The sequence below is a fragment of the Lissotriton vulgaris genome, chromosome 11 (assembly GCF_964263255.1).
Source record: "Lissotriton vulgaris chromosome 11, aLisVul1.2, whole genome shotgun sequence".
Classification (NCBI taxonomy): Eukaryota; Metazoa; Chordata; class Amphibia; order Caudata; family Salamandridae; genus Lissotriton; species Lissotriton vulgaris.
The window spans coordinates 1,048,323,986-1,048,350,010 of record NC_141699.1 but is presented as its reverse complement, the minus strand read 5'-3'; the positions used below and the strand labels follow the sequence as shown (position 1 = coordinate 1,048,350,010).

The window sequence follows — 26,025 nt, the reverse complement described above, 5'->3', positions numbered from 1 at the left end:
TTGTTTACCACACATGTTAAAGGTATTGCTGCTTATTTTCAAAACACTGCTGCTCACATTTGGATTTGTAATTTTGCATTAAAAAATTAACCAAAATTTCTGCTTGAGGAAAAAATCTACTTGAAGTGCCGCTCGTGTTCAAAAATAACCTGAACGGTACTTATTGCTTTAAAGTTTCTCCCCGAAATAACATGATGTGGGGTAATGGCATAATGCCAGTCATCTTGCATAAATTCCACTATGCAAAATCACCATAATTACACCAGTGCAAGTAAAATTTCCCCCAGGCCTACTAATGGGAAAACAAACTCTACTTATTAGGCGTGAAGAATTTTGTAAACTAAGGGGCTTAGAAATAAACACCTCGAAACCAAAATGCATTGTGTTTCAGGCACACAGAGAATCTAAGGGTAAGCTAACAGTAGGGGATGATGTAGAGGATTATGAGCAAGATCAAGTTAACAATTTCTTCCAATGTTTCAAGCTAGTTGCTCTAGGTCTGTGACCCCGGCACTTAAGGTATATAGTGCCACGGAATAGGATGCTGCCCTATATAAGCCTGAATTATGGGGCTCTCATTGTATAGGAACGCAAATTTATCAGGTTGGTCGTAAATGTTTTTTTTTTTTTACAGAGTTTTATTTAGCGCAAACTTGACCCGGTATCGGGTATCAGAGCGCTTTACATAGCACTAGTTGCGTTACATGAAGACACACGTTTATTTTTGTTAGGCATGGGGAGATTAGGTGATTTGCCCAGAATCACACGATGTTCAGCGTCATTGCCGAGACTCGAACCCGGTTCCCCAGTTTCGAGGTCGACTGCCCTACTGTAACTCAGCACTTATACCCCTTTTTTTAGATGAAGAATTGCATACTTAGTCACTTTAAAACCGCTACTGTAAGGGCTTAGGATATAGTGTTGAAGCAGAAGCATGCAGATATAGGGCCTAAGAGTTTGACGATGCGGGAGCGGACTGCCATGCTGGCAGTCGGCTCCGGGATCGCCAAATCTGTGGTTGCACCACCCACCAGATTACAAGTTTCCTTGAGTCTCATGGGCTATTTTTTGGCAGTCCCATTTCGGTGCCTCTGAAAATTGCTAGCACAAAGGAACGTCAAAAACAGTTCCTGCATGGCATGGGTTGTAAAGTCCATGCCATACAGGAACTGGGGTGCTTGCACACAGGAGGGGCACACATTGCACACTGGCAACAGGGAGCCGTAGGTCCTGAAACTCGCAATATGCAAGGCAGTGCTGCAGCATCAGCACCAGCATATTACTAAGGCCCTGACCACCACCAGGGAAAGGCGATTCCCTGGCGGCTGCGGCATTTCAATGGCAGTCCGACTGTTCAACTCGTAATGGGGCGTTGGTTGACAGCCACCTCCGCTCCACTGTGAGTTTAGCGATCCTCGTACCACCAGACTAGTAATAAGGCCTATAGTCTCCGCAAAATGTTGACTCTGGATGGAATATGCAAGACTCCATGGCTGAAACCCATAAGTACCTGGCTTTATTGCTTTGGTTTAGACAAATGCTGGGATGATACCACCAGTATTACAAGATCATCAGTGGGCCAACTGCAAGCTATGTACTGGACATATGTTAAGGAGAAATGGCAATCAGGCGCCAAAAGTTGTTTGATTGATAGACCAAGTTTGTCTCTAAATGTGAGGTTTTTCAGATAATATAACACTATCTTTTGAACAACCTTGCATATCAGATTCATAACTATAACTAGTTTCAATAACAAATGGAACCAGGCCAAGAAGGAAGCTGACACATGAGCTGAGACAGAGGAGAATTTTTTGTTCTTTCTGTTCAGTTTACCATCATCTTCGTTGTAAATGTAAACGCCCGAAATGTAAGAACTTGGGTGTCAGAAAATATTTGGGGACTGATTTTGATGTCGGTCGGAGTTGCCTCCAACCTACACCGCCTGCCACACAGTGCAGGGATTTTCTGGGGGGCGGCCACAACTGGAGGGTCAGGGGGGAAGGAGGCCCTGATAGGTGCCCCAAAGTCGCTTTCGAACAGCCTTTCCATGTCATAAAGGCCGACATGGAAAGGCTGTTGGAAAACAACATCATAATCCCAACGGCGGAAATGCAGTCCTTAAGGGATTATGAGCCCATTCCGACTGGCCGACGGTCTCCTTGAGCCTGTCGGAACAGAGTCGATGTGCCCAGCCGGTTAACACTCTGACTATCGTCATTGTAATACGGCGGTCGGAATGTAAACCCACCATGTCGGGAGGAAAGTCTACGACCAGCGGTCGGAGGCTTCCTGACCGACATCCTAATAAGGCCCTTTATTGCAATATGGATCCTCAAAACTGATACAACTGATTGTATTGTTTTTGTTGTGAGCAAATACTTGCCCCATGGATGGCACAAAAGAAAGGTTTTTATGGACTCAGTATTGGCATCATATGTTCCATTGTTTGTAACTGAATTGGTTAAGTACTGATGTTTTATATTGTAATACTTTATTTCATCTATTTTTATCACTATAAATATTTAATGCTTCATAGAGTTTTCCCCGAAATAAACATTGATAGACTGAAGAAAAAAACCACACCATTCACCAAGTCCTCACATAAGAACAACTACTGCATCATATGTTTCAGGAACCATGACAGCAAACATAAGGACACAGAGCACTGAAGAAAGACTCTACCACAATCTCTGCGCCTGTCTATGGGCATTGGATAGACTTTGACACTACAACAGTTTGGAGGACTATACTCCTCTGGTTTTAAATTGTATTCACTCAAGTTGTTGTCTTAGACCTGCCACCTTGTAGCTTTTTATTCTATCATGGGACCTCTTCCCTTTTGTGAACGTTTGCAAAAGCATTTTCTAGGAGTTCAATGGACCACTTCCTACTAAGAAATATGTATGTAAAACTTTCACAGAAACCCCAGCAGGCCACCATCCCTCTGATTCTAGACAATCATAGTGGGTTGCAGTTTGTGAAATACCTCATGGATATTAATGAGATAGGTTGAACTGCGACTCACTGCGATTCTGTATTTTGTGAACCAACCTATTAGTACATTGGCCGGTTCACAAAATACAAATATAGTTGGTAAATGTTGGTGCACAAATTGTGACCCATTTTATCAAAAGTGATTTTTTTATACATGAGGCCTGGTATTCCTAAATAGTGAATCCTGAGAAATCACTATTTAAGACACAGAACTCTTAGCACATAACATTTTGCGATTTATAAATAGGTAATTGGTATTATTCGCTATTTAGGGATAGGAAGCTGTACAGCTGTACACTTTGTACCTTTGTATTTTGTATGGCCTGAAGTATCATACGGCAGGTCGCAAAAAGTGGGTGCAAATTACGCTCTGACGTTTTGCGGCCTGCTCAGTGTCTTGTGATGCACCTCGTGTACTAATGAGTCAAGGTGCAGAATGTAGATTCCCAGCTGGTTGCTAACCCTGAGGCCAACAAAGGATGTCTCAGAAAGGGAAAGCTATCCAAAGGGTACAGCTTCACTGTACAAATAAAAGTTGGATATCAGACCCATGGTTTGCAGCTGTAATTGAGCTTACAAATCAGTGATACAAACCACTGCAATGGATCAGAAAGGCACTTTTGCCAGTCTGAAATCATAACCAGTGCTTAATATGTGTCAGTGGTTTCCGGTGCTTGGCCCTTAATTGTTAGCACCACCTCTAGTGATAGCCCACCACATGGTGGAGCTGTCTTTTTAATTTCGAGATGAGCACAACAACTGTGCTTATTAAGTGAATATATGTTGAAACTGAGTAATGCCAGCCTTTCATGAGATTATTAAGGATTTGTGTGGCCTGAAACAGCCTGAATTGTCACACTTGTAGGAGTGTGATGGTTAGGTGTTATGTTGCACGGTATGGGTGGTGCGGGCTGCGTTGGCTTCCGAGAAAAGCCCTGGCACTTAATTGTTTACAAATTAAGCACTGCATGTCGCACATAGCAAACTTCTCTTTTACAATTTAAAAAATCTGTCCTTGTAATTAGCATCAGGTTAGGCTTAAGCTTCCACTGTAGGGGCCTGTGTTTGACCTCGTGGTCACAGGTTCAATCCTGGGAGGTTCACTCAGCCTTTCATCCTTCTGAGGTTGATAAAATGAGTACAATTGAGTTGGTTAACAATAAAGAACAAGTTACTTACCTTCGGTAACGCTTTTTCTGGTAGATACAGTATCTGCCTGTGGATTCCTCACTGAATATTATAATATAATATTATAATATCATCTGTTATTTAGCGCCATGATACCCTTCTGGGTGAATGTGAGCTTTACAATAAATAAAATACATAAGCACAACACTTGAAAACCAGAGTTTATCTAATGCATCCTAATCTACATATACTTACATCCTTTATGCATCTATATACTTTCAATGTACTTGGATCTATATATTTATTACTTTTCTCCTAAAAAAGCATATTCAATGCACGCCCTATTTCTCATCCTATACCTCTATCAATATCTTTATTCGACATATACTTACCTCCTTTATGCATCTATATACTTTCCATGTAATTATGGATCTATATATTTATTACTTTCTTCTAATTCAGCATATCTAATGCACTACCCCATTCTCACCCTATACCACTCTCAATATATCTTCTACCTCAACTTTCTGACTCATCTCACACTTCTTTCTACTACTCTTTCCAATTCACTACCCTATTTCTCACCCTATACCTCTATCAATATATTCTCTAAATCCACTCTCTCATTCATCCCCAACCCCATACCACTACTATGATATCCCAAATAACCCTTTCTAGACTTTCCCCTACTCTACTCCTCCTTGCATCATCTGACACCTCTTTTACTATACTGATCCCTCAAAACAAGCCTTTCTGAACTCTTCCCTGTGACTCTTCCCCTCCACATTTCTTTTTACTCATCCCAACCCTCCTCCCACTGTTATGATCTCCAAAACAAACACAAAAAGTCAAAATCCTTCACTCTTCTATCCCTCTACTATCATTTTCAATCAAAATAACAGACTAACATGTCCACTTCCCAAATTGCATATTTCACTATACTAATTCATCCCTAATCCTTTATAGGTTCCAGAGCAGCGTGCTACTTGTCAAAAAAGAGCTTCAACACCTCATTGGGGTAGCAAGCACTATATAAATGCAAACTTTGTTCCCTCTTCTATCCCTCCGCCACCCATGTGTGTCCAAATAACTGAATAACATATCCACCACTCAAATGACTTTCATATTTCACTATACTAATTTTCAACACTAATCCTTTATGGGTTCTGGAGTAGCGTGCTATTTGCCCAAAAATGTGCTTCAACACCCCATCAGGGCTAACAAACGCTATACTGGGACCTAGCAGATCAACATACCATCTGCCCTCAGTGTGGGTTTCGACTTCTCCCTGTCCCTCCTACTAAAACCTCACAACATAGTATGTACCTCTTAAACGGTAGATCTCTTCCTAAGCACTCCCTAGAAATCTCAATGTTACTAGAGGAGCTAAACTCTGACGCTCTATTCCTGACAGAGACATGGCTGTACGATCAGTCAGAACCTGACCTCGTCCAGGCCCTCCCCCAAGGCTATCAAATACTACGTAGCGACCGTAAAACGGGAAGGGGGGTGGACTAGCAGTGATTCATAAAAACTGCTATGTATGTCGCAGCTCACCCATCTCTGTCCCAGACTTTAAAAGTCTCCCCTTTACTAGTGAATTCTCACCCACAGCACCTTCTCGGGAGTACGTCTATACCGCCCACCTGGCGCACAAGGGCAATTCCTTCACGCCCTTCCACTAATCATAGCCAATATTGCCTACAGCCCATCTAATTTCACTCTTCTAGGAGACCTCAACATTCATTTTGATGACCCCAATGACTCCAACGCCAGAGAAGTAACCTCCAGCCTCTCCGCTCTCGAGCTTATACAGCTAGAGCTCGCACCAACCCATCTCAAATGTCATCTCCTTGACCCTATCTTCAGTAATTGCTCGGACCTACAAATCGGAATTCCTTCCCCCCTTCCTTGGACTGACCACTTTCTTATCCCTCTCATGTGGACCGTTCCAAATCTACGCTCTTCCAAGCTCGCAGCAATTCGAAAAAAACTGAACTGGTCGAAACTCCCCCAATCAGAATGGCTGGGAAGTCTTGAAACCACTAAACCACCCAACACCTCCAACCCCACCCTGGGGAATGAGAATTATAATAAGTGGATCGCCAACTCACTCGACCTGGTGCTCCCCATCAAAACCACCGAACTCCAACGCTGCAACACGACCGCCCCTTGGTACTCCGCAGACATCCGGGAATCGAAACGCATCTACAAAAAGATGGAGAGGAAATGGCGCCTAGACTACTCTCCCTCTAAGGAAATGGCCTACAGAGCCACGATCAAATCCTACAAGGCCAGCATTAAACTTGCGCAGGCATCCTTCTTTGAGGGAAAAATCGCCAAAGCAGCCTCAAAACCCAAGGAAATATACTGCATAGCAAAATCACTCCTTCAATTACCTGAGGAACCCAAAGATTTTGCGAACGCCCAAACTCACTGCGACAACCTAGCAGAGTTTTTTCTCTGCAAAATCAAAACGATTAACACCTCTTTTCCCCACCCTGTCACCCCGCCCAAGAATTCCTCGGAGCCCGGGCCTCTGTCCCCAGCCGCACTTGACCATTTCCCTCCTCTAGATCCTGCCAACCTAGAGTCAATCATGTATCAGGTAAAGTCCTGCTCCCCAAATGACCCTGCACCTCCACGTACCCTTCTCTCAGTCATCCATCCAATTTTACCCACCATTCTTGAACTACTCAATACCTCCCTTTCCACCGGTACTGTCCCACTCCCTTGGAAGCAAGCCATGGTCAAAGCCCTCTTAAAGAAACCAAACTTAGATCAAAACAACCCTTCTAACTACCGACCTATCTCCGTACTGCCCTGGCTAAGCAAACTCCTCGAAAAACATGCCAACATGGTGCTAACAGACTTTCTAGAGTCCAATACACTTTTAGACCCTTCCCAGATGGGATTCCGCCCCCTCCATGGGACAGAAACCGCTCTGGTCGCAGTGACAGAGGAAGCCAGGAGGATCCTGGATAATGGAGGTTCGGCAGCCATCATTCTCCTCGACCTAAGTGCCGCCTTTGACACTGAAAACCACAACATCCTACTGCACCGACTTAGCGGGAAGGGAATTTCAGGAATGGCAATTACCTGGTTTAGGTCTTTTCTCTCCAACCGCTCATTCCAGGTATTCGAGAGTGAATGTACCTCTCCCAGCAAGCCCTTGAATTGTGGCGTCCGCAGGGCTCCTCTCTAAGCCCTACCCTATTTAATGTTTACATGAGCCCACTAGCCGAGATCGTCTGCCCCTTCTGAGTAAAAATCATCACCTATGCGGACGATACTCAGCTAGTGGTGGCTCTAAATCCCACCCTAACTCACCCCACGGCCTGAAAAACTGTCTGGAAGCAGTCAACGAATGACATCCTCCTGCCTCAAATTGAATGGGGATAAACAGAGCTCATGGGCAACTCTATCAACAGGACCATTGACTCACTCTGGCCTCCCTGCTAGGGACCTCCCCCCGCACCCAAATACTCGATCAAAAGCTTGGGCATCTGGTTGGACAAGTCACTTGACTTTAACCACCAGGCGACCAAACTATCAGCCACCTGCTTTGGCCTTCTAAGACTCCTGCGCAAAATCCTCCCCCTGCTACCTTTTCACGCCAAACGGATAATGGTCCAAGGTCTAATCCCGTCCCGCTTAGACTTTGGGAATGCCCTATATCTTGGGGCTCCCCAGGCCACCCTAAACAAGTTGCAGACAATTCAGAACTCTACTGCTAGAACCCTCCTTCAAATTCCCCGATGAGTTTCTATCAAATCCAGACTGCAGGACCTTCACTGGCTCCCAGTGAAGGCAATGATAGAATTCAAGGAAATGTGCATCGCACATCTATCCTTCTGGGAAACAGGCCCCATTATCAATCGCCCCCTGATAACCACCTACCATCCCGCCAGACAGCTCAGATCAGGGTCATCCTTCCTTGCTGTAATACCCAGGTTCAAGAAAACTAGGTGTGGAGGCCGCTCATTCTCCCATAATCTCGCCAAGCTCTAGAATGCCCTCCCCCTCCCACTCAGATCGGAGCCTAAACTACTCACCTTCCACAAACTCCTAAAAACCCTGCTTTTTAATAAACCAGAGTAGCTTTCATCGGCTCTGTTATAAGCGTGACTTCTGCAGCACTGGGACGCCTAAGTGTAGCCACCGCGCTATATAAATGGTCTTTTCATTTCATTTCATTCATATAAATGCAAACCTTTTTCCCTCTTCTATCCCTCCCCTACCCATCTCAATCCAAATAATTGACTAACATATCCACCACTCAAATTACTTTCATATTTCACTATACCAATTTTCAACACTATTCCTTTATGGCTTTCGGATTCGCGCTCTACTCGCCCAAAAATGTGCTTCTACACTCCATCAGGGGTAACAAGCGCTATATAAATGCAAACCTTTTCCCTCTTCTATCCCTCCCCTACCCTAAATCTCAATCCAAGTAACTGACTAACATATCCACCACACAAATGACTTTCATATTTCACTATACTAATTCACCACTAATCCTTTACGGGGTCCTGTGTAGAGTGCTTCTCGCCAAAAAAGCACTTCAGCACCCCATCAGGGTTAAGAAGCGCTATATAAATGCAAACCTTTTTTCCTTCTTCTATCCTTCCGCTATCCTTCTGAATCCAAATTACTGACTAACCTATCCACCACTCAAACTACTTTCATATTTCGCTATACTAATTGAACACTAATCTTTTATGGGTTCTGGAGTAGCGTGCTACTTGCTGAAAAAGCGCGTTGACGCCTCGTCAGGGGTAGTAAGCGCTAAATAAGTACAATATAATACAACACAATACAAATACACGTTATGTTGTTATTCCAAAGTGCGTTTGTGTGAAGGTAAGAATAACAAACAAAGCTGGTGACCAGAAATGCAGTTCCATTTCGAAATGGAAACTGGAGACCCCCTAGCAAACACTGTGGTTGTTCAGATGAATGAATTGCATATTGTAGCCAATAGTGTGTGGGATAATTATCACATCAAAATAAAACAAATAAAAAGGATTTGCTTGCATTGTAACATTTGCCTGCTATTGTTCGGCCTCCTTTGCTTGTACGTTTGGCACCTTTCTGCTTGAAAGCGGCACGGGGAATCTTAAAATATTTACTAACAGGGCTTCAAGGCTCCAGCTTCATTATAAATATGTTACCACCCTGCTGATTGATGCGCCCAGAGCTCCGCTTGTCGGCAGTCCTTTAAGCGCCCATCCTTCATCCTGGCTCTGAAAGTGCGCCGGGCTGAGCCCTCCTGGTTGCCCATCAATTGTTACCTGCCAATACAGCTTGATGAGCTTGCTGATGCGCGGCTCGCTGCTTCCTGACAGCCAGTACATGTAGTCAGCAATCATGGCGCTCCTATTGACAGAGGCAGAGAGCACCGTGAATGCCAGATGCAGGGGTCAGGCTTGGATAACTCTTTGCAGAATGAAATCAGTGTAAGAGCATTGTCAACAGCATGTGCAGCTTACTTGTACTGTACCCTGTACATATCAGTAAGGGGAGCACATGTATGTTTTTTTTACAGTTTAAATACTTTATTTTATTTTAGGTACGTAACGTATCAAGTCATTGAAATAACAGACAAAATTGAACTCTTAACTATAAACAAAATATACATATGGAAAATATTAGATAATATCAGTAGTGTTTTAACATTTTACGTATGTCAAAGGCAGAAGAAAAACAAAAAGGGGGAGGTTAGGGAAAAACATTGTATATATAAATATTTATAGAAAAATGTCACTGAAAAAAACAAAGGTTACAGAGGCGTTATAGTTAGGCTGACATTTCACTCGTACAAAACTATTGAAATTCAGTGGTTATAGTTAGCTGAGCTAACTATAACTCGCTCCCCATAATGCACTGCTTATGTCCTCACATATTACGTCACTGATGACATCTAAAATTACATCACTAGGGTAACTCACTGTGGAAGTGCCTGTAGGGGTAAGTGAGTGGGTATGTAAGTGGTGTATAGAAGAGTGACTGGGTATATAAGAGATTGTATACATTAAGTAGTGGGTGTGTGAGCTTTTGTATAGGTGATTGGGTGTGTCAGTGAGTGAATGAGTAAGTGAGTGGCTGTTTGAGTATCTATATAATTGACTGTATTGATGTATCAGTGGTTGTAAATGGAGAATCAGAGGGTGCACGAGTGGCTGAATGGGTGTGTGAGCAGATACATAAGTGTCTGTATGGGCAAGTGACAGGGTACATGAGTGGCTATCTCAGTGCATCAATAGGTGTGTAAGTGAGTGTATGGGTGAGTGAGTGGGTGTATGAGTGACTGTATGGATGACCAAATGAGTTTCTGAGAGGTTGTATGGGTGAGTGAGTGTGAGAGCGGTTGTATGTGAAAGTATGTTTTTCCCTCAGTCACTATATAGATGAGAGAGTATAGATATTAGTAAACATATAATTAACTGAGTGGCTGTGGGAGTAATTGTATGGGTGAGTTAGTGGCTGTGTGAGTGACAGTATGGGTGTTTGAGTAGGTGTATGATTAACTTATTTACTCCCTGTGTCTGTATGGGTGCATGAGTGGATGTGTACGTGTGTCTATATCTTTATAACTGGATTAATGGCTAACTGTATTAGTAAGTGAGTACGTGCATGAGTGACTGTATACGTGAGTTAGTGGTTCCATTAGTGGCTCTACTGGTGAATTGATATGCTACTGACTGTATGGATGAGTGATGAGATGCGTGTGTTTCTATGGGTTCTGTGAATGACTTTGTTAATGATTGTGTGGCAGTGGGTATATTAGTTTTTCTCTGGATGATGTCATCAGTGATGTCATGGTAGATGTCATCAGTGATGTCATCAGTGATGTCACTGACCATGTCATGATTGATGTAATATGTAAGGTCATAAGCAGTGCATTGCAGGGGCGCAAGTTATAGTTAGCTCAGCTAACTATAACTGCTAAATTTCACCGGTTTTGTACATGTGAAATGTCACCCTAACTATAACGTCCCTGTAACCTTTGTTTTTTTTTCAGTGAATCTGAATGTTTTTTTAATTCCATTTCCCAACTATAACATCCCCGTAACCTTTAGTTTTTTCAGTGAATTTCTATGTTTTAAATTTTTTTTATTTCATAACTATAACGTCCTTGCATTTTTTCTAGAACTACATATTGATTCTCTGATTAGATAATTGATTTAACTTTCCCCTTTGTATACATTTGTTAAAAAAGGTGCATCTTAAATGCATATGCCTTCCGCGCTGCGACAGCAGACAGTCGTGATGACATGGGTAACCATAAAGTGGTAAACATATATATAGACATCACTTATTATGAGCTTTACCCTAGCTGTTCCCTCAATCTCATTGCGATTTGAAAAGGGTCACTGTGAAACCACCGCAACTTTCTTCTCGAGTTGCGTCCAGCCATTCAGAGCATTCTCAATTTACCCTAAATTCATCGTGATTTAACTGCGATCACTGCAAAACAGACGCAAAATATCCACGGCCTGAGATGACACTATATTGTTTGGATTTCATTTAACAAAACACTACTGAACGGATTTTCAACACATAGAAAAAGCATAATCTAGGTAACATCTACCTTTCTACCAAATTTGGTGTAATTCCGTCCAGCGGTTCGGGCTGTAGATTCAAACACGCGTTCCTATGGGAATTAACATTACAAACACATGCTTATTTCATGCCCCATTTCTCAGTTCCCACTGCACCCTAAATCTCTCCATGATGCACAGAACCTATTTTGGAACTTTTTTGGGGAATAATTCTTGAAGATCGGTGAAACTACGCTAAAGTTATAGGGAAGTAAAAAAAAAATTCCTAACTATAACTACCTATGGGCAACAGCCAGTAGGTTACATATATATATATATATATATATATATATATATATATATATATATATATATATATATATATATATATATATATATATATATATATATATATATATATATATATATATATATATATATATATATATATATATATATATACTAGCGGCCCGTCCCGACGTTGTCCGGGTAAAAAAAAGGCTAGGCAGCAATGGTTTTAGTATTGAAAATAACATTTACTTCAAAACTTCATGGTACACCACACTTCGTGTTTCATGAGAATCAGGAAGTAGAATAAATTAGTTGTCGGAATTCCCCGACCTCGATAGCGCGACATATAACTGTCCATGAGTGAAGCAGTCCTCTCGTAAGTCTATCCCAATGACTTTGTATGTCTGACCTTGTGATTTGTTAATGGTGGATGCAAAAGCAATGTTAATAGGGAATTGTAAGCGTTTGAATTGAAATGGTAGATCAGTAGGCGCGTCCCATTGCAGAGATCTGGTGGATGTAGGTTTTGTAATAACATGATAGGAACACCTACTTTCATTTGGAGTGTATGAGGGGGAAGCCCTGGTTAAGTGAGTGGAGGAATTCTTGGGGATAATGCACAGCGTCTTGTGTATCTAATACTGTATCAATGGAATTATATATTGTGGTTTCACCTGGGAATAGTTGTAGTATGTGTTCATTAATATGATGCACTGCAGAGTTTCGGGCGGCAACTATAAACCGTTCGCAAATCCATGTGTAATCTTTGCTGAGAAGATGCTTGATGTCTGGGTAAACATGTTGTATGAGTTCATGTAGTGTACAGAGACGCTTACCTAAGTTTTGTATGTTGGTAAAGCCATTTGTGTCAGGTATGTCTCCGTTGGCCACTTCTATTAGAAGATCTGCAAATTATGCATCTTTACCTCCTAAATGTGTCCTCATGTTAGTGCGCAAGGTAATAGATTGTACAGAGTTCCATAGGTGTGATGCTTTTAAGCATGCTTTTTAGTATATCAGCCCACATTCCTGTAGGCACCACAGGAAGAGTTTGTCGGAAGTCACCAGCAAACACAAAAGTAACACCTCCAATTATGTTGTATGAATTTCTAATGTCTTTGAGAGTTCTGTCAACTGCCTCAATATGTGAGCGGTGTGTCATTGTACATTCGTCCCACATGATAAGAGACACATTTTGAAGCAGTGTCCCCAAAGGTCAGTTTTTCCGAATAGAGCATATTGAATCCTTTTCTAGGGAAACTGTTAGAGGCAGTTCAAAGGTAGAATGTGCTGTTTTCCCAGCTGTTAGCAAAGTGGCAGCTATTCCAGATGAAGCAACAGCTAGAGCCAAATTCCCAGAAGATCAAACTTTGGAAAGTACGAGGTTGATTAGGTAAGTCTTTCCTGTGCCACCGGGGACTTCTATTAACAATAGTTTGCCTTGCTTCTTTTCAACACTATCAACTATGGTGTTGTAGGCGAGTTTTTGATCGGGAACTAAGTTAGGCAAGTGTTGAGCAAGGTAGTTATTTAGCTCTGGAATATTGTGTGCGGTAGCGATATTGTGGTATCCAGTTAGGTTAGGTTGGACCACTGGCGGCAGGCTGAAATCTTGTAAGGACTTCTCGCTTAATAGATACAGTGAGTCTTCAATTTCTATAAGTCCTTGGTTTATGATTTCATTGTTGATAGCAGCCCGTGCCGACGTTGTCCGGGTATGAATTGCTGCCGGCCACTAGTATATTGTTTTGTAGGATTTCGTTTTGATAGCATTTCTTATCTGTGACAGGCCTGTGAACTGCTCCGATTCACAGTGCACTGCTGATGCACTTAAGAGTGCGCGTTCAGTAGTGTGTGAACTTGAGTTTCCCTACTTTATTTTTCCTTTCAATATTATATAGCGGTAACTCGACAACATGGCATAAGCACAATTTACATTACAGAAGAAAACATTCATTTGTGGTAGGCATGGGAAGGCAAAGCGATTTGCCTGATATCACAGGATGTTGAGCTGATGCCGAGATTCGAACGTAGCTCCCCAGCTCTAAAGTTCGCAATTCTAGAACTTGTGGCGGGAGGTGTGTCTAAAAGTGTATGTTGGTGCTGGCCATCAATGAGAGAGACCTGTGCGTTTTTCAAATGGGTGGTGAAAAAATATGAGTATATTGCTGGAGATGTGGGCTGCCGTGCCACCAATGTACTTACCGGGGGAGGGTAAACACCAATTATTTTGCAACTTTCTTTCCGCATACCATCACTCTGCATACTTTCATTACGGAAGTACCATGACTCCGCAATGCCATTATAACGCATGGCATTACATTTTATATGCTTTTACTACGCATACATTTACAACGAAGTTCGTTGTAAATGCATGAATGGTAAAAGCATGTTTTTTTTATGTTTGGATAAGGTAAGTATGGGTATAGGGGTATATGTTTTGGGGTACTGAGGTATATGTTCTGGGGTGTTTGGGTATTTTAAGGGTTCAGATATAGTTTTGGGTAATGGGGTACAGGGGTAGTTTTAGGGTTTAGGGATAGGTATGGGTTTTGGGGTACAGGGGTATTTTTAGGGTTCAGGGCTAGGTTTGGGTTTTGGGGTATAGGGGTATTTTTAGGGTTCAGGGGTAGGTTTGGGTTTTGGGGTACAGGGGTATTTTAAGGGTTCAGGGCTAGGTTTGGGTTTTGGGGTACAGGGGTATTTTTAGGGTTCAGGGCTAGGTTTGGATTTTGGGGTACAGAGGTATTTTAAGGGTTCAGATATAGTTTTGGGTTTTGGGGTATAGGGGTATTTTTAGGGTTCAGGGCTAGGTTTGGGTTTTGGGGTACAGGGGTATTTTTAGGGTTCAGGGCTAGGTTTGGGTTTTGGGGTACAGAGGTATTTTAGGGTTCAGGGGTAGTTTTGGGTTTTGGGGTACAGGGGTATTTTTAGGGTTCAGGGCTAGGTTTGTGTTTTGGGGTACAGAGGTATTTTAGGGTTCAGGGGTAGTTTTGGGTTTTGGGGTACAGGGGTATTTTTAGGGTTCAGGGCTAGGTTTGGGTTTTGGGGTACAGGGGTATTTTTAGGGTTCAGGTCTAGGTTTGGGTTTTGGGGTACATGGGTATTTTTAGGGTTCAGGGCTAGGTTTGTGTTTTGGGGTACAGGGGTATTTTAGGGTTCAGCGGTAGGTTTGGGTTTTGGGGTATAGGGGTATTTTTAGGTTTATGGGGTAGGTTTGGGTTTTGGGGTACAGGGGTATTTTTAGGGTTCAAGGGTAGGTTTGGGTTTTGGGGTACAGGGGTATTTTTAGGGTTCAGGGCTAGGTTTGGGTTTTGGGGTACAGAGGTATTTTAGGGTTCAGGGGTAGGTTTGGGTTTTGGGGTACAGGGGTATTTTTAGGGTTCAGGGCTAGGTTTGTGTTTTGGGGTACAGGGGCATTTTTAGTGTTCAGGGGTAGGTTTGGGTTTTGGGGTACAAGGGTATTTTAAGGGTTCAGGGCTAGGTTTGTGTTTTGGGGTACAGGGGTATTTTAGGGTTCAGCGGTAGGTTTGGGTTTTGGGGCAGAGTGGTATTTTTAGGGTTCAGGGCTAGATTTGAGTTTTGGGGTACAGGGGTATTTTTAGGGTTCAGGGGTAGGTTTGGGTTTTGAGGTACAGGGGTATTTATAAGGTTCAGGGCTAGGTTTGGGTTTTGGGGTATAGGGGTATTTTTAGGGTTTAGGGATAGGTTTGGGTTTTGGGGTACAGGTTATATTTATAGGGTTAAGATGGGTTAGTGTTTAAGGGTGTTGGGGTATTTTAAGGAGTAAGGGTGGGTTATGATCATGGGGTGCAGGGGTATTTAAAGGGAGCAGGGTGGGATTAGCACACAATATGAGACATGGCATGAAGGGTGGAACGTACCACACGCCCCCAGTGTTTGTCACGCCCCCAGCACATGCCCACAGCACACGCCCACAGCACAACGCAGACACGCCCACAAGGGACTACTTTGCTGGCACAGTTCTTTTACCTTTTAAATGTATATGGTGGGCGTCTGTATAGCCTATGTCCTTCTGCTGCAACTGCCCTTTCCAACGCTGTATTGGGTGTTGTGATTGGTGCTGTGGTTCCTGAGATTACCCGCCTCAAAGGTTTGGGCTCTCTTCTCTTTATATTATTAGTATGGATATATATATATATATATATATATATATATATATATATATATATATATATCACCAGTAGGTAGTTATAGTTAGGACCTAGTTTCCAGAGGAAGAGCTTTTTTGATTTGCCAGTAACTTTGGCGCCGTTTGACAAATCTTCATGAAATCTTCAAAACTAATTGTTCTCTCTGGTCAGCTCGTGTCTTGACATTTTTTCGGTGATTCGTCAAGGGGGGAGCCGAGAAAAAAGGTGCTCCAAAAACATGTTTTCTGCATGGGTATTTTCATAGGAAACTTTAGACACGGCTACAGCCTGAACTGCTGAATGGAATTATACCAAATTTGGCAGAAAGATAGCACCTTTTAAATGGTGTATATCCGTTCAGTAGTTTTTAAGATATTTAAAGATTTACAGATATTGATATTTCAGAATTGTGAGATCTGATTGGCTAAGCCCTCCCGAGCACAAGCTTGCCTCTGATTGACTGCAAACACTTCAAACCAGGAAGTGCTGGCAGCCATCTTGTGACTCAGTACCGAGGGGGAAGGAAAAAGGTGAGTGATAGATTAAAAACAAGAAAATGAGCAGGGTAAAAACAACCTGACCCCCCAGGACTGCTCAGGGGTCCCACAGGGAGCCCAGGCCTCAAAAAGCATTAAAAAAAAATTTGGGCAAGGTCACATCGGTGCGCAAATCCGTTCAAAAATGTAAAAAACGAAGCACTGACTTGCGTGCTTCGTTTTTCAAAGCCCCTGGGTGGGCGAGGTCCTGGAGGCAAACGTGCCTCTTGGCGCACTGCTGGTAGGATGATGATGTACTCTGGTGTCCGGAGGACTCAGGACACAAGTGGACTTCATCCACCGAGCAGCAGTGTGCCAGGAGCCGCGTTTGCAGAGTGGTGGAAAAAGGGGCATGGCCTTGGACCTCCTCTCTGCATTCCAGCTCTGTGGTGCTTACTGGAGGTACCTGGTGGGCTATTGGCCCCCAGGAACCCTCAGGATTCAAGGGATTCAAGGGAATGTAATGCCCCAATCAAGAAAGTGCCAGTAGGTACGTCTGCAGAGTGGTATGGAAAGGGGGCGTGGCATGGTATAAGAAGTTAGCAATCCTGCTGTGTGGGACTTACTGGAGGTAATAGGAGGGGTAGTTAGCCCCCAAGGTTGAGGGTGGGGGCTAACTACCCGTCACAGAAAAAAACATAGGTTTTAGGCTTGTTATAGTTAGAAATTAGCATTTAAAATTGATGTCATTTGAGATGTCATCAATGATGTCACTGACCATGTCATGAATGCTGTAATATGTGACGTTATCAGCAGTGCATTGCGGGGGCGCGAGTTATAGTTAGCTTAACTAACTATAACGGCCAAATTTCTCTGGTTTTGTACAAGTGAAATGTCCAACTAACTATAATGTCCCTGAAACCTGTGTTATTTTCAGTGAATTTCAAAGGTTTTTTAAATGCTAATTTCTAACTATAACATCCCTGAAACCTGTGATTTTCTCAGTGATTTTCTGGGTTAGTAGTGGAACATCAGCACATGTTGTTAGTTTCCGGGTTAGGAGTGGAAGATCAGCACAAGTAGTGCATGCGGGCCATGTGGTCTGTAGGAACCAATGAGAGACCGCGAGACAGTATTTAAACGAGGACAATGTAGCAGTCTACCATTCATATTTTCCAAAAGGACGAAGCAGGACGGGGAATCCCTGAGATAATAAGGTGAGAAAGGAAGATGGGATAGACATATGAACAGACTTTTTAAATGAATTCATGGGTGTAATATAATGGGGGTGTTTCCTTATTTTAGAGCCCAACGTAAGTGCAACGGCAGGTGAGGAGGAGTATGTACTAAAAGCCCCCTCTACCTTGGACCTCATATGCGGAACCCTTGGACACAAAACTAGAAATCTGAGGTTTTGGATTGAACTGTTCAAGAATATACAGCAGTGGGGAAACGGGGATTATTCAAGTCCGTTTAAGAAGGTACAACATAAAATATGTAAGAGGAGATGTGTTTAGTTAGATTATATGGCAGACATTCTCTGGTACAGCAATAGTAATATAAAAAATACTCTCTATTTATCAGGGGGTCCAGTTAATAAACCATTCTTCGAGTCTGTAAAAGAAGTACAAGAATAAGTGCAAATATCAACTCCCTTTCATTCAGGTGAGAATAAAGAGAACGCCTTTGAGGCATACAAATGAATTTAGTGAAATATATAGGTATCTCTCCAATTGAGTTTGATGACGAAGATATGCAAACAGCAATGTAGGCACATCGTGCCATTAGTGGTCTACATTTCCCAGACAAATGGGTTATTTGCAGCAGGGAGAGTGTAATTCCGTAGGTGTATTCATTTGTTATACAGCGGGTGACTGTGGAGTGTCTTTTTGTACCCAGAAACTGTGCTTTAGCAAAAGAAACGGTTCAATTGGAGAAATATTTTTGATGTAAATAACATGGGCATATTATATAAGGAGACTAAATTGAGCCGTAACACATTTGAGCATGTATAAAATGAATCATAGAATTATGAGTTTTGTTAGTAGAATGTCACTGTGAATTTCATGTATAGTAATATTTCTTTATATACTTGTTTGTACAGGGTATAATAATCAAATATACCACAAAGAAAAGTGAACATAATGACTGTCTTGATAAAGATGGAATAATCAGATACCAATCGAAACGCGTAGACGCATTTCTATACATTATCCAGAGGACAAGTTGGACCTGTAGATACAAAACAGAGTATATGTATCCAGGCTAATCTTGCTAAAATTAGTCCCAGGGAATTGTTGAGCTAAAAGACAAAGCATACTGTCTATCATTGTTCATCCTCCCTATTTTTTAGGGTTCTCTGTGGTAAAAGTGTCATAAGATGTTATGTTATGTCCTGATCTGATGAATTGTTTTTAATTATGCTGAAATGATGCATTGTGTTTTATTATAGGTGTTTTTATAATATTTGTGTTTTAATAATATTTACATGTACTAATGAAATAAATTGACTTGTTTGCACTGCATGTTATAGTAGTATCATTGTTTGAGTGTTTCAGGGACTTTGAATGTGATCTTATTTTAGTTTATCTATGTGTTTTATATGAATTAAGAATTCCACTATTGATAGGGGATTCTCGTTGATTGAGTGAATCAAGGGATAATTTGTTTTTTGTACTGATAGTACTCTTCTCCCTTGGTTGCTGACAAGGGGTCTCTCTCTGTTTATACACACTATTGCCACAAAAGCCATTTTATCTATATTGATGGAGATTACTTTTTTTAAATACATTTCAAACTAGGCATTGTTCGTTTGGTCAGCCTATTCTGCAAACCATTGTTAAAAAGACAATATGTAATATAGGAGTGCCAGGTATCAGTATAGGCAGATCTGGTTATTTCATGCCAACAGATGTTCGCTAAGGAGACAAAATCAGGTGAGTAAAGAGAATACATGCATTTTAAAAATGCCCCTTGCGACACCATAGAGAGACTGTCTTTGGAGGCCAAACTCCAGTATTATTTCTGCTTGGCCCACTGACCTGGGGATCCCGAAGATTGTTTTATAGGCCTTGATTACAAGTAGATCCAATAGCTTTGCGTCTTTACCCCTGGTAATAGGTGAGCCTTTTGTCGGCTGAAGCTTCAAGGAGATGATCATATGATTGACAATCCAACAATTTATACAAACACTTAAAAGCATGGATTAAACTTACAGTTTTTGCGCTAAGATCTTTAAAATTATTTTTAAGTAAAAGTCTGTTATCAAACAAAATCCCTAGGGGGTGTAGCTGGATGCCGATGGAGCTGGGAGCCTGAACCTAAGCTCCCGCGGGTGATCCCCATCCAGTGCGCCCTGCCAGATATCGGGCACCTACGACACAGGTGATAGTCCCCCCAACCCCTAAAGTGAAGGGGAGCTAAATGGCATTGTGCAAAAAGCAGATGGAAGCCAATTTCGGAGAGAAAAAAACACAAACTTGGAGGTGGGACCGCGAGGCTGGGCAAAATGGCAGCCGAGGTCTGACTGGGGGCGTTTGGAGAAAGCAGGGAGGCCCTATATACAAGGGGCACAGAAGGTGCCTGCTGCAGGCACACGGAAGGATGGAGAGACGAACAAAACCATTGCTGCCCGAACAGTTAGGAGACACTAGGGAGGAGGGTGCAGGCGAAGATAGTGCAGAGATGGGCCGGAGGCATTGCGGCGGGCCTGTGCTAAGAAACGAAGGGCCCCTGGTGGCAGGAGGGCTGAACCCGTGAGTGAGAGAACAGAGTGCAGAGGTCTACTATTTGTTGGACTGAGCTTTCGTGAACATTTGTGGATCCCCCTCCTGATGGCACAGATAACAAAGTGTCTTTAACTGGGGAGCAGATCGCGAGGCCGGGTGGGAAGGCGGCCGCGGTCTGCCTGGTGCCGCTTTGAGAAGGACAAAACAACAAGGAGGCAGTAAAGAGGAGGGTGCAGGTGAGAACGGCGCACATACAGCCATGGAGACATCACCGATCCTCCTACTAGTAACATAGATGGCCAAGAGTAAATAGCAGGCAAGCGGATTGTGGGCCGGACAAGATGGCGGCCACGGCCTGAGTTAGAGCAGGCTGAAGAAGCTGGAAGATCCCAATAGCAACAACACTGAGACACTGCTCACTGGGAGCGGCGGGGACCAAGAGCGCTCACTGCCCGGTACCTGATAAGAAGGCCAGGAGGAGGAGAGGCAGGGGGAAAGAAGCTTGAGGGCTATTACGAGTGCTTGGAGGTGACACGAAAGGCGTGGAGGGCTGTAGTGGATGGCCTGGAAGCACCGAGGGGCCTGCTAGTGAGTGGAGAGCCCTAATCCCATGAAGAGCACCAGGGATAATCTGCAAATTGAGATAAGGGGTCCAACGAGTGTGAGAGGCGACAGGAAAGCCCATGTGAAACACTGCGGCTGAGTAGACTACAATGAAGGAAAGGTTAAAATACGCACAACGAAGTAAGAAAACTGATGAGAAAATGTAATTACTGACCCTAGTGGCCAGGGGTCTGTATCTGGGGCCACAAAAACCGCATAGCAGGACATGCGCCAAGTAAGGCCCTGTCGCACTAAAAGTGAGGCCCATGTGGCGGAGGAGCGTCACAGTAATTTATGAACAGTGGGGACACTTTGTGCGAAGGAAATTGGAAATCAGGTGGCTGAGAGAGGGAGCGACCTAGCATACAGGAACTATAGAACACCAAAAAAGACCCAGACAGAGGACCCCTGGATCTTTGCGAGAAGGATGCGGAGAGAACCATAAGTCCAGCGGCCAAGAATGGGTACACAGGAAAACACCTACAGAGGCCGAACGGAAGACTCTGAAGGTGAGTGAACCCCAGGGCGAACCCTAGACAGAGATAAATGGGGAGAGAGAAAGCCCCCTACCAGTGGACAACCACCAACATGCGAAAATTATCCAAAAGGCCGTGATGTAGAACAGCAGGAGCAGACTGGAGAGTAGGCTGGTGACTCAAGGTTCCAGGCAGGGACTCGTAGTGAGAGGAAAGAAGCCCATGACAATCCATACCACTATGACATCCTACAGTCTATAGAAACGTCCAGATTGGCTGTGGTATCTAAGATTGATACGCCCCAGGAAGACCTGGGCCTGCTGAGGGCAGACCATAGGCAGCTAGCAGACCGGGTCACAACAACAGAAGGAGACATCAGAGAACTGAAGCCAAAGGTGAGCACGGTTACCCACAAACTTACGGACATTGAGAAAAGGGTACATGTGCTAGAGCTGAGAGCTGAGGACGCAGAAAATAGGGCATGTTGCAATAATATACAATTCATAGGCCTGCCGGAAAAAGTTGAAGGGAACAATATGGTTTCTTACCTGGAAAACGGGATCCGCACTGAAGTGGTGGAAGAAGGCTTGCCCCCATACTTTGCCTTGGAGCGGGCGCATAGAGTCTCACTTGTCCTGGGGAGGGGGTGTTGCGGTGTTTACTTAGTTATAAGGGGGGGTACTGTTGACTACCAAGAGGAGCCAGGAACTGTCGTAACAAGGATCACATCACTCAGCGTAGGTCGTCGGAGGCAGGCCATGCAGGGGGAGTCCAGATGGAGGAGGGGGAGATAAGCAGCAATACCAAAGCAGACAACATATAACCTCCTATCCTGGAATGTCTGGGGTATGCACTCTATGCACAAGCATTAGAAAATGTTCTCCCACTTAAATAGGGGAGAGATTCACATAGCAATGCTGCAGGAAACCCACACTTTGGCACCTGAAGGGGTGGCATTACAGCGGCGATGGAGGGGACATGCATATTACACCTCATTCTCGGAGTTTGCAAGAGGGTGTTGATTTGGGTTCGGGCGGGGATCCCATTCTAACACACAGGACACAAAGTAGACCCAGAAGGCCATTATGTGATAGTGACAGGGAGACTGGACGGGCAGAACATAACACTAATAAACATATACAGACCGAATGTAGACCAGAGGGCCTTTCTAGAGCAGATGTCTGGGACCCTGGCACCCTACATGACTGTCTCGATTATTAAGAGAGACTTTAATTGTGTCGCAGACCCAGAACTCAATTGATCCCACCCGCCTCTCTAGGATTCCCCGGTACATAGAACAGCCAGGGCTTTTAGGGACTGGCAGATCCCATCGGGGCTGGTGGATAGTGAATACATGAATACGTACCCACCCGCTGGAAAAGGAGTACTAATACCTTTAACAGGTTCATGACCTACATGTGCGACTGGATACATTTCTATGTTCACCTGACATGCACGGACTGCTTCAGGGCACAGAATACCTAACACGTGCTGAATCAGACCACAACCCGATATTAACTAGACTGCACTGGGGACGCAACAACAACCCATCCCTACCTGGCGCCTAAAGGCCGAGTCCCTGGAGGACCAAGTGTTCCTACACGAAATCAAGGGTCATATTACAACATACTTTGCGGATAATGCTCAATCCACTTACTCCAGGGTAACGGAATGGGAGCCCTTTAAGGCAGTAATGTAATGTAATGATGTCTTGTAAAGCGCATGAATCACCCCACATGGGGTATCACCACGCTGTAGACCGCTGGGGAACCCGTCCTGGCTTTCCCTGTGAAGTGGACCCTACTGGGTATCTCCAGGGTGAAACCAGGCATCCCCGGCGTATGTGGGGGGCCGTTGTGGAGATGAGGCAAGCTAATGCCCAGAGTTGCCAAGTGTGATCCCTGGTTAGAGTAGGCACCGAGGCGAGAATTATCAAGTCCGCTGACCCTGGTCCACGACCTTGCCGCGTCGGGAATCGAACCCTTGTCCCGGGCCGTCCTCTGCTTCCGGGTCTGCCGCCTCTAACCAGTGAGCCACACCACTCCACAGGGAAACAGGGAACAATGTATGGCAGTGTTCATTAGAGTGCGGTGAACACTGCTTACAGATGTCGAAAGGGCAGACCGAGCATTGAGGGAGATTGAACTTAGGCACCCGAACCACCCCAAATTGTCTCTGTGTTGCGAGAGATATATGTAAAAGGCAATAAAGTTTGTTTTAAAAAAATCAAAAAGAATCCCTAGATATTTATACATTTTTACCACTTCAATTGGCCCACCTCTGGCCCTCCATGCATTAGTCTTTGATTTTACCTGACCGATTTTCATGATTTTATTTATTTTAACACTCAATTCCAATCCATTCATTAAGATATTAAGATATAAACATGAAAGGCATTTATCGATCTTTGCAGACCTATAGGGGTTTGGCTCAACAGTAAGTATAGTATTGTCTGCATATTGAAGATAGCTAAGTGGCACCTCATCTTGGGGGATGGGCGGTAACGAATTTCAAAGGATGCAGAAGATCTGACAGAAAAAGGCAAGGAGCTAAGCAAGAACAACACAACCTTGCTTTAGTCCATTGTAGGTTTTAATTTTTTGTGATAAAATGCCACCGTCACCCAACCTGACCTGCACCCAAGTATTTGTATAAAGAAGAATTATATCATCAATCGAATTCCCTGCAATGGCCCAGCCAACCAGTTTTTTCCATAATAAGACTTGTGGAACTGGATCAAAGGCTGCCTCTAAATCTATAAAAGCAATATGTAGATTTTTTTTTTTAAACTGCCCGCTCAACAAATAAAGTGATGGCCATTTTTTTAATTCACTGGGGGTCATTAACCTATCAGAATAAAGCAGCTATTTTAAACAAAGAGATGTCATTGCGCTATTTGTGAAGCGAAACCCCTGATGAAGAGGCGCCCTGCCTTGAAACCTGTTGGGAATTTCAGCAAAACGTACCAACGATGCCGAGGCAATTTGAAAAGGTACACTGCAGAGTGGGCATGTTGTCGTGTGCATCTTCGTAGCTTCGGGCTTTTTAGTGAATAAAATAAGGACACGGCGGCCCTGCCGTGGAAGAGTGCACCATCTTGGTATCTAAAGAGGCTGGGGTTCCGAACAACATCGGAACCATCTTTCAGCACAGCGTGCCAGAAGTAAGAAAATATTGCCCTGACATGTTGGATCCTACAAAGGAATTAAAATAATGCTTCTATTATTTCAAAAGCGCTTTGAACTTACAAAAGGAAATGAACTAATTACTCTCTTTGAACTGCAAAATCCAGCATGCAATATGTTTGAAGGCGCACTAAACGCGGCCCACTGGTGGCCATTAACCTATCAGAATAAAGCAGCTATTTTAAACAAAGAGATGTCATTGCGCTATTTGTGAAGCGAAATCCCTGATGAAGAGGCGCCCTGCCTTGAAACGCGTTGGGTATTTCAGCAAAACGTACCGATGATGCCGAGGCAATTTGAAAAGGTACACTGCAGAGTGGACATGTTGTCGTGTGCATCTTCGTAGCTTCGGGCTTTTTGGTGAATAATCTATATATATATATATCTACAGGATTGGACATCGCCACCTCTGAGTCAGAGGTCACTGAAAACGAGTCAGGCGACAAACAAGCTGAGCCAATCCAACGGGGCCGTACGCGTGGAACGCAACAAGGCAGAAGTAATTGAACCCCTTTTCAAGAGGAGTACAAGGTGCTCAAGAGTACGTGGCTCCGTGGAGGAAAGAACAAACCCCCGGACACGGAGGAACCAGAAATAGAGGCACCAGGAGGACGAGGAGGTCAAGGGGCGGAAAAAGGAGGAGGAGGGGGAACAAGGAGCTCCCGCTGGGTCAACCGCAACCGAACCAAGAAGTAATGACTTCTGATATCAATGGCCTACAAGAACAGGCCAACTTAACGGTTGTCAACCTGATGTCCAAGCAACTGACCAACCAAGAAACCGAAGTCCTCAGTCTAGGACTAACCTTCTGCCCCAACAAAGAACTGGAATATACCCAAACGAGGATTGATCTGTTTCGCTTCACGCAAAAATGAAAACTCCACAAATATTTCAAGCTACGCCCCCACACTCAAGATCCTAAAAATCAGGGGACCAGAATAACAGCCACTGATGCCCTGAGCAGTAGAGATCTAGTAACAGTTGAGGCCCTGGAAGATCTTGAAAGAGAGGAGACACGAGATGTTCAACACTTGGACACTGCACAAAGGGCTGAGCTGCAAGGGATTGATCAGGAAAGGGAGGAGAGTAATTTTAAACCCCCTTCCATTTTTGTCCCACAATCCCCGTGGGATGCTGTGGATGCGTTCAGCGAAGCTATGATTAACGACCTCATAAAGTATCGCAAGTCTAACCATACCAGTCACAACTTCAACATCTCTGAACAGCAACATGAGGCGCTGAAAAAACTAAAAGAAGACAAAAACATCGTGGTGAAACCTTCTGATAAAGGTGGGAACATTGTTTTAATGAGTAGGGACTATTACAAGACTGAGGCATTGAGACAGCTCTCGGATGAAAACTTTTACATCAAGTGTACCATGACTACGTACCAACAGAGCCTAAAAGAATATGACACTCTCCTCAAAAAATGGTACGACCTAC

At 43.6% G+C, this 26,025-nt stretch overlaps 1 protein-coding gene across 1 annotated transcript in view; it reads right to left on the bottom strand.

The window, feature by feature from the left end:
• Positions 1-26,025, bottom strand: part of SPATA16 (spermatogenesis associated 16) — a 479,311-nt gene that overhangs the window by 240,741 nt on the left and 212,545 nt on the right. Inside the window, exon 5 of the mRNA XM_086942587.1 lies at positions 9,420-9,504. Coding sequence (XP_086798713.1) covers positions 9,420-9,504 — 85 coding nt within the window. The remainder of the gene's footprint in view (positions 1-9,419; positions 9,505-26,025) is intronic.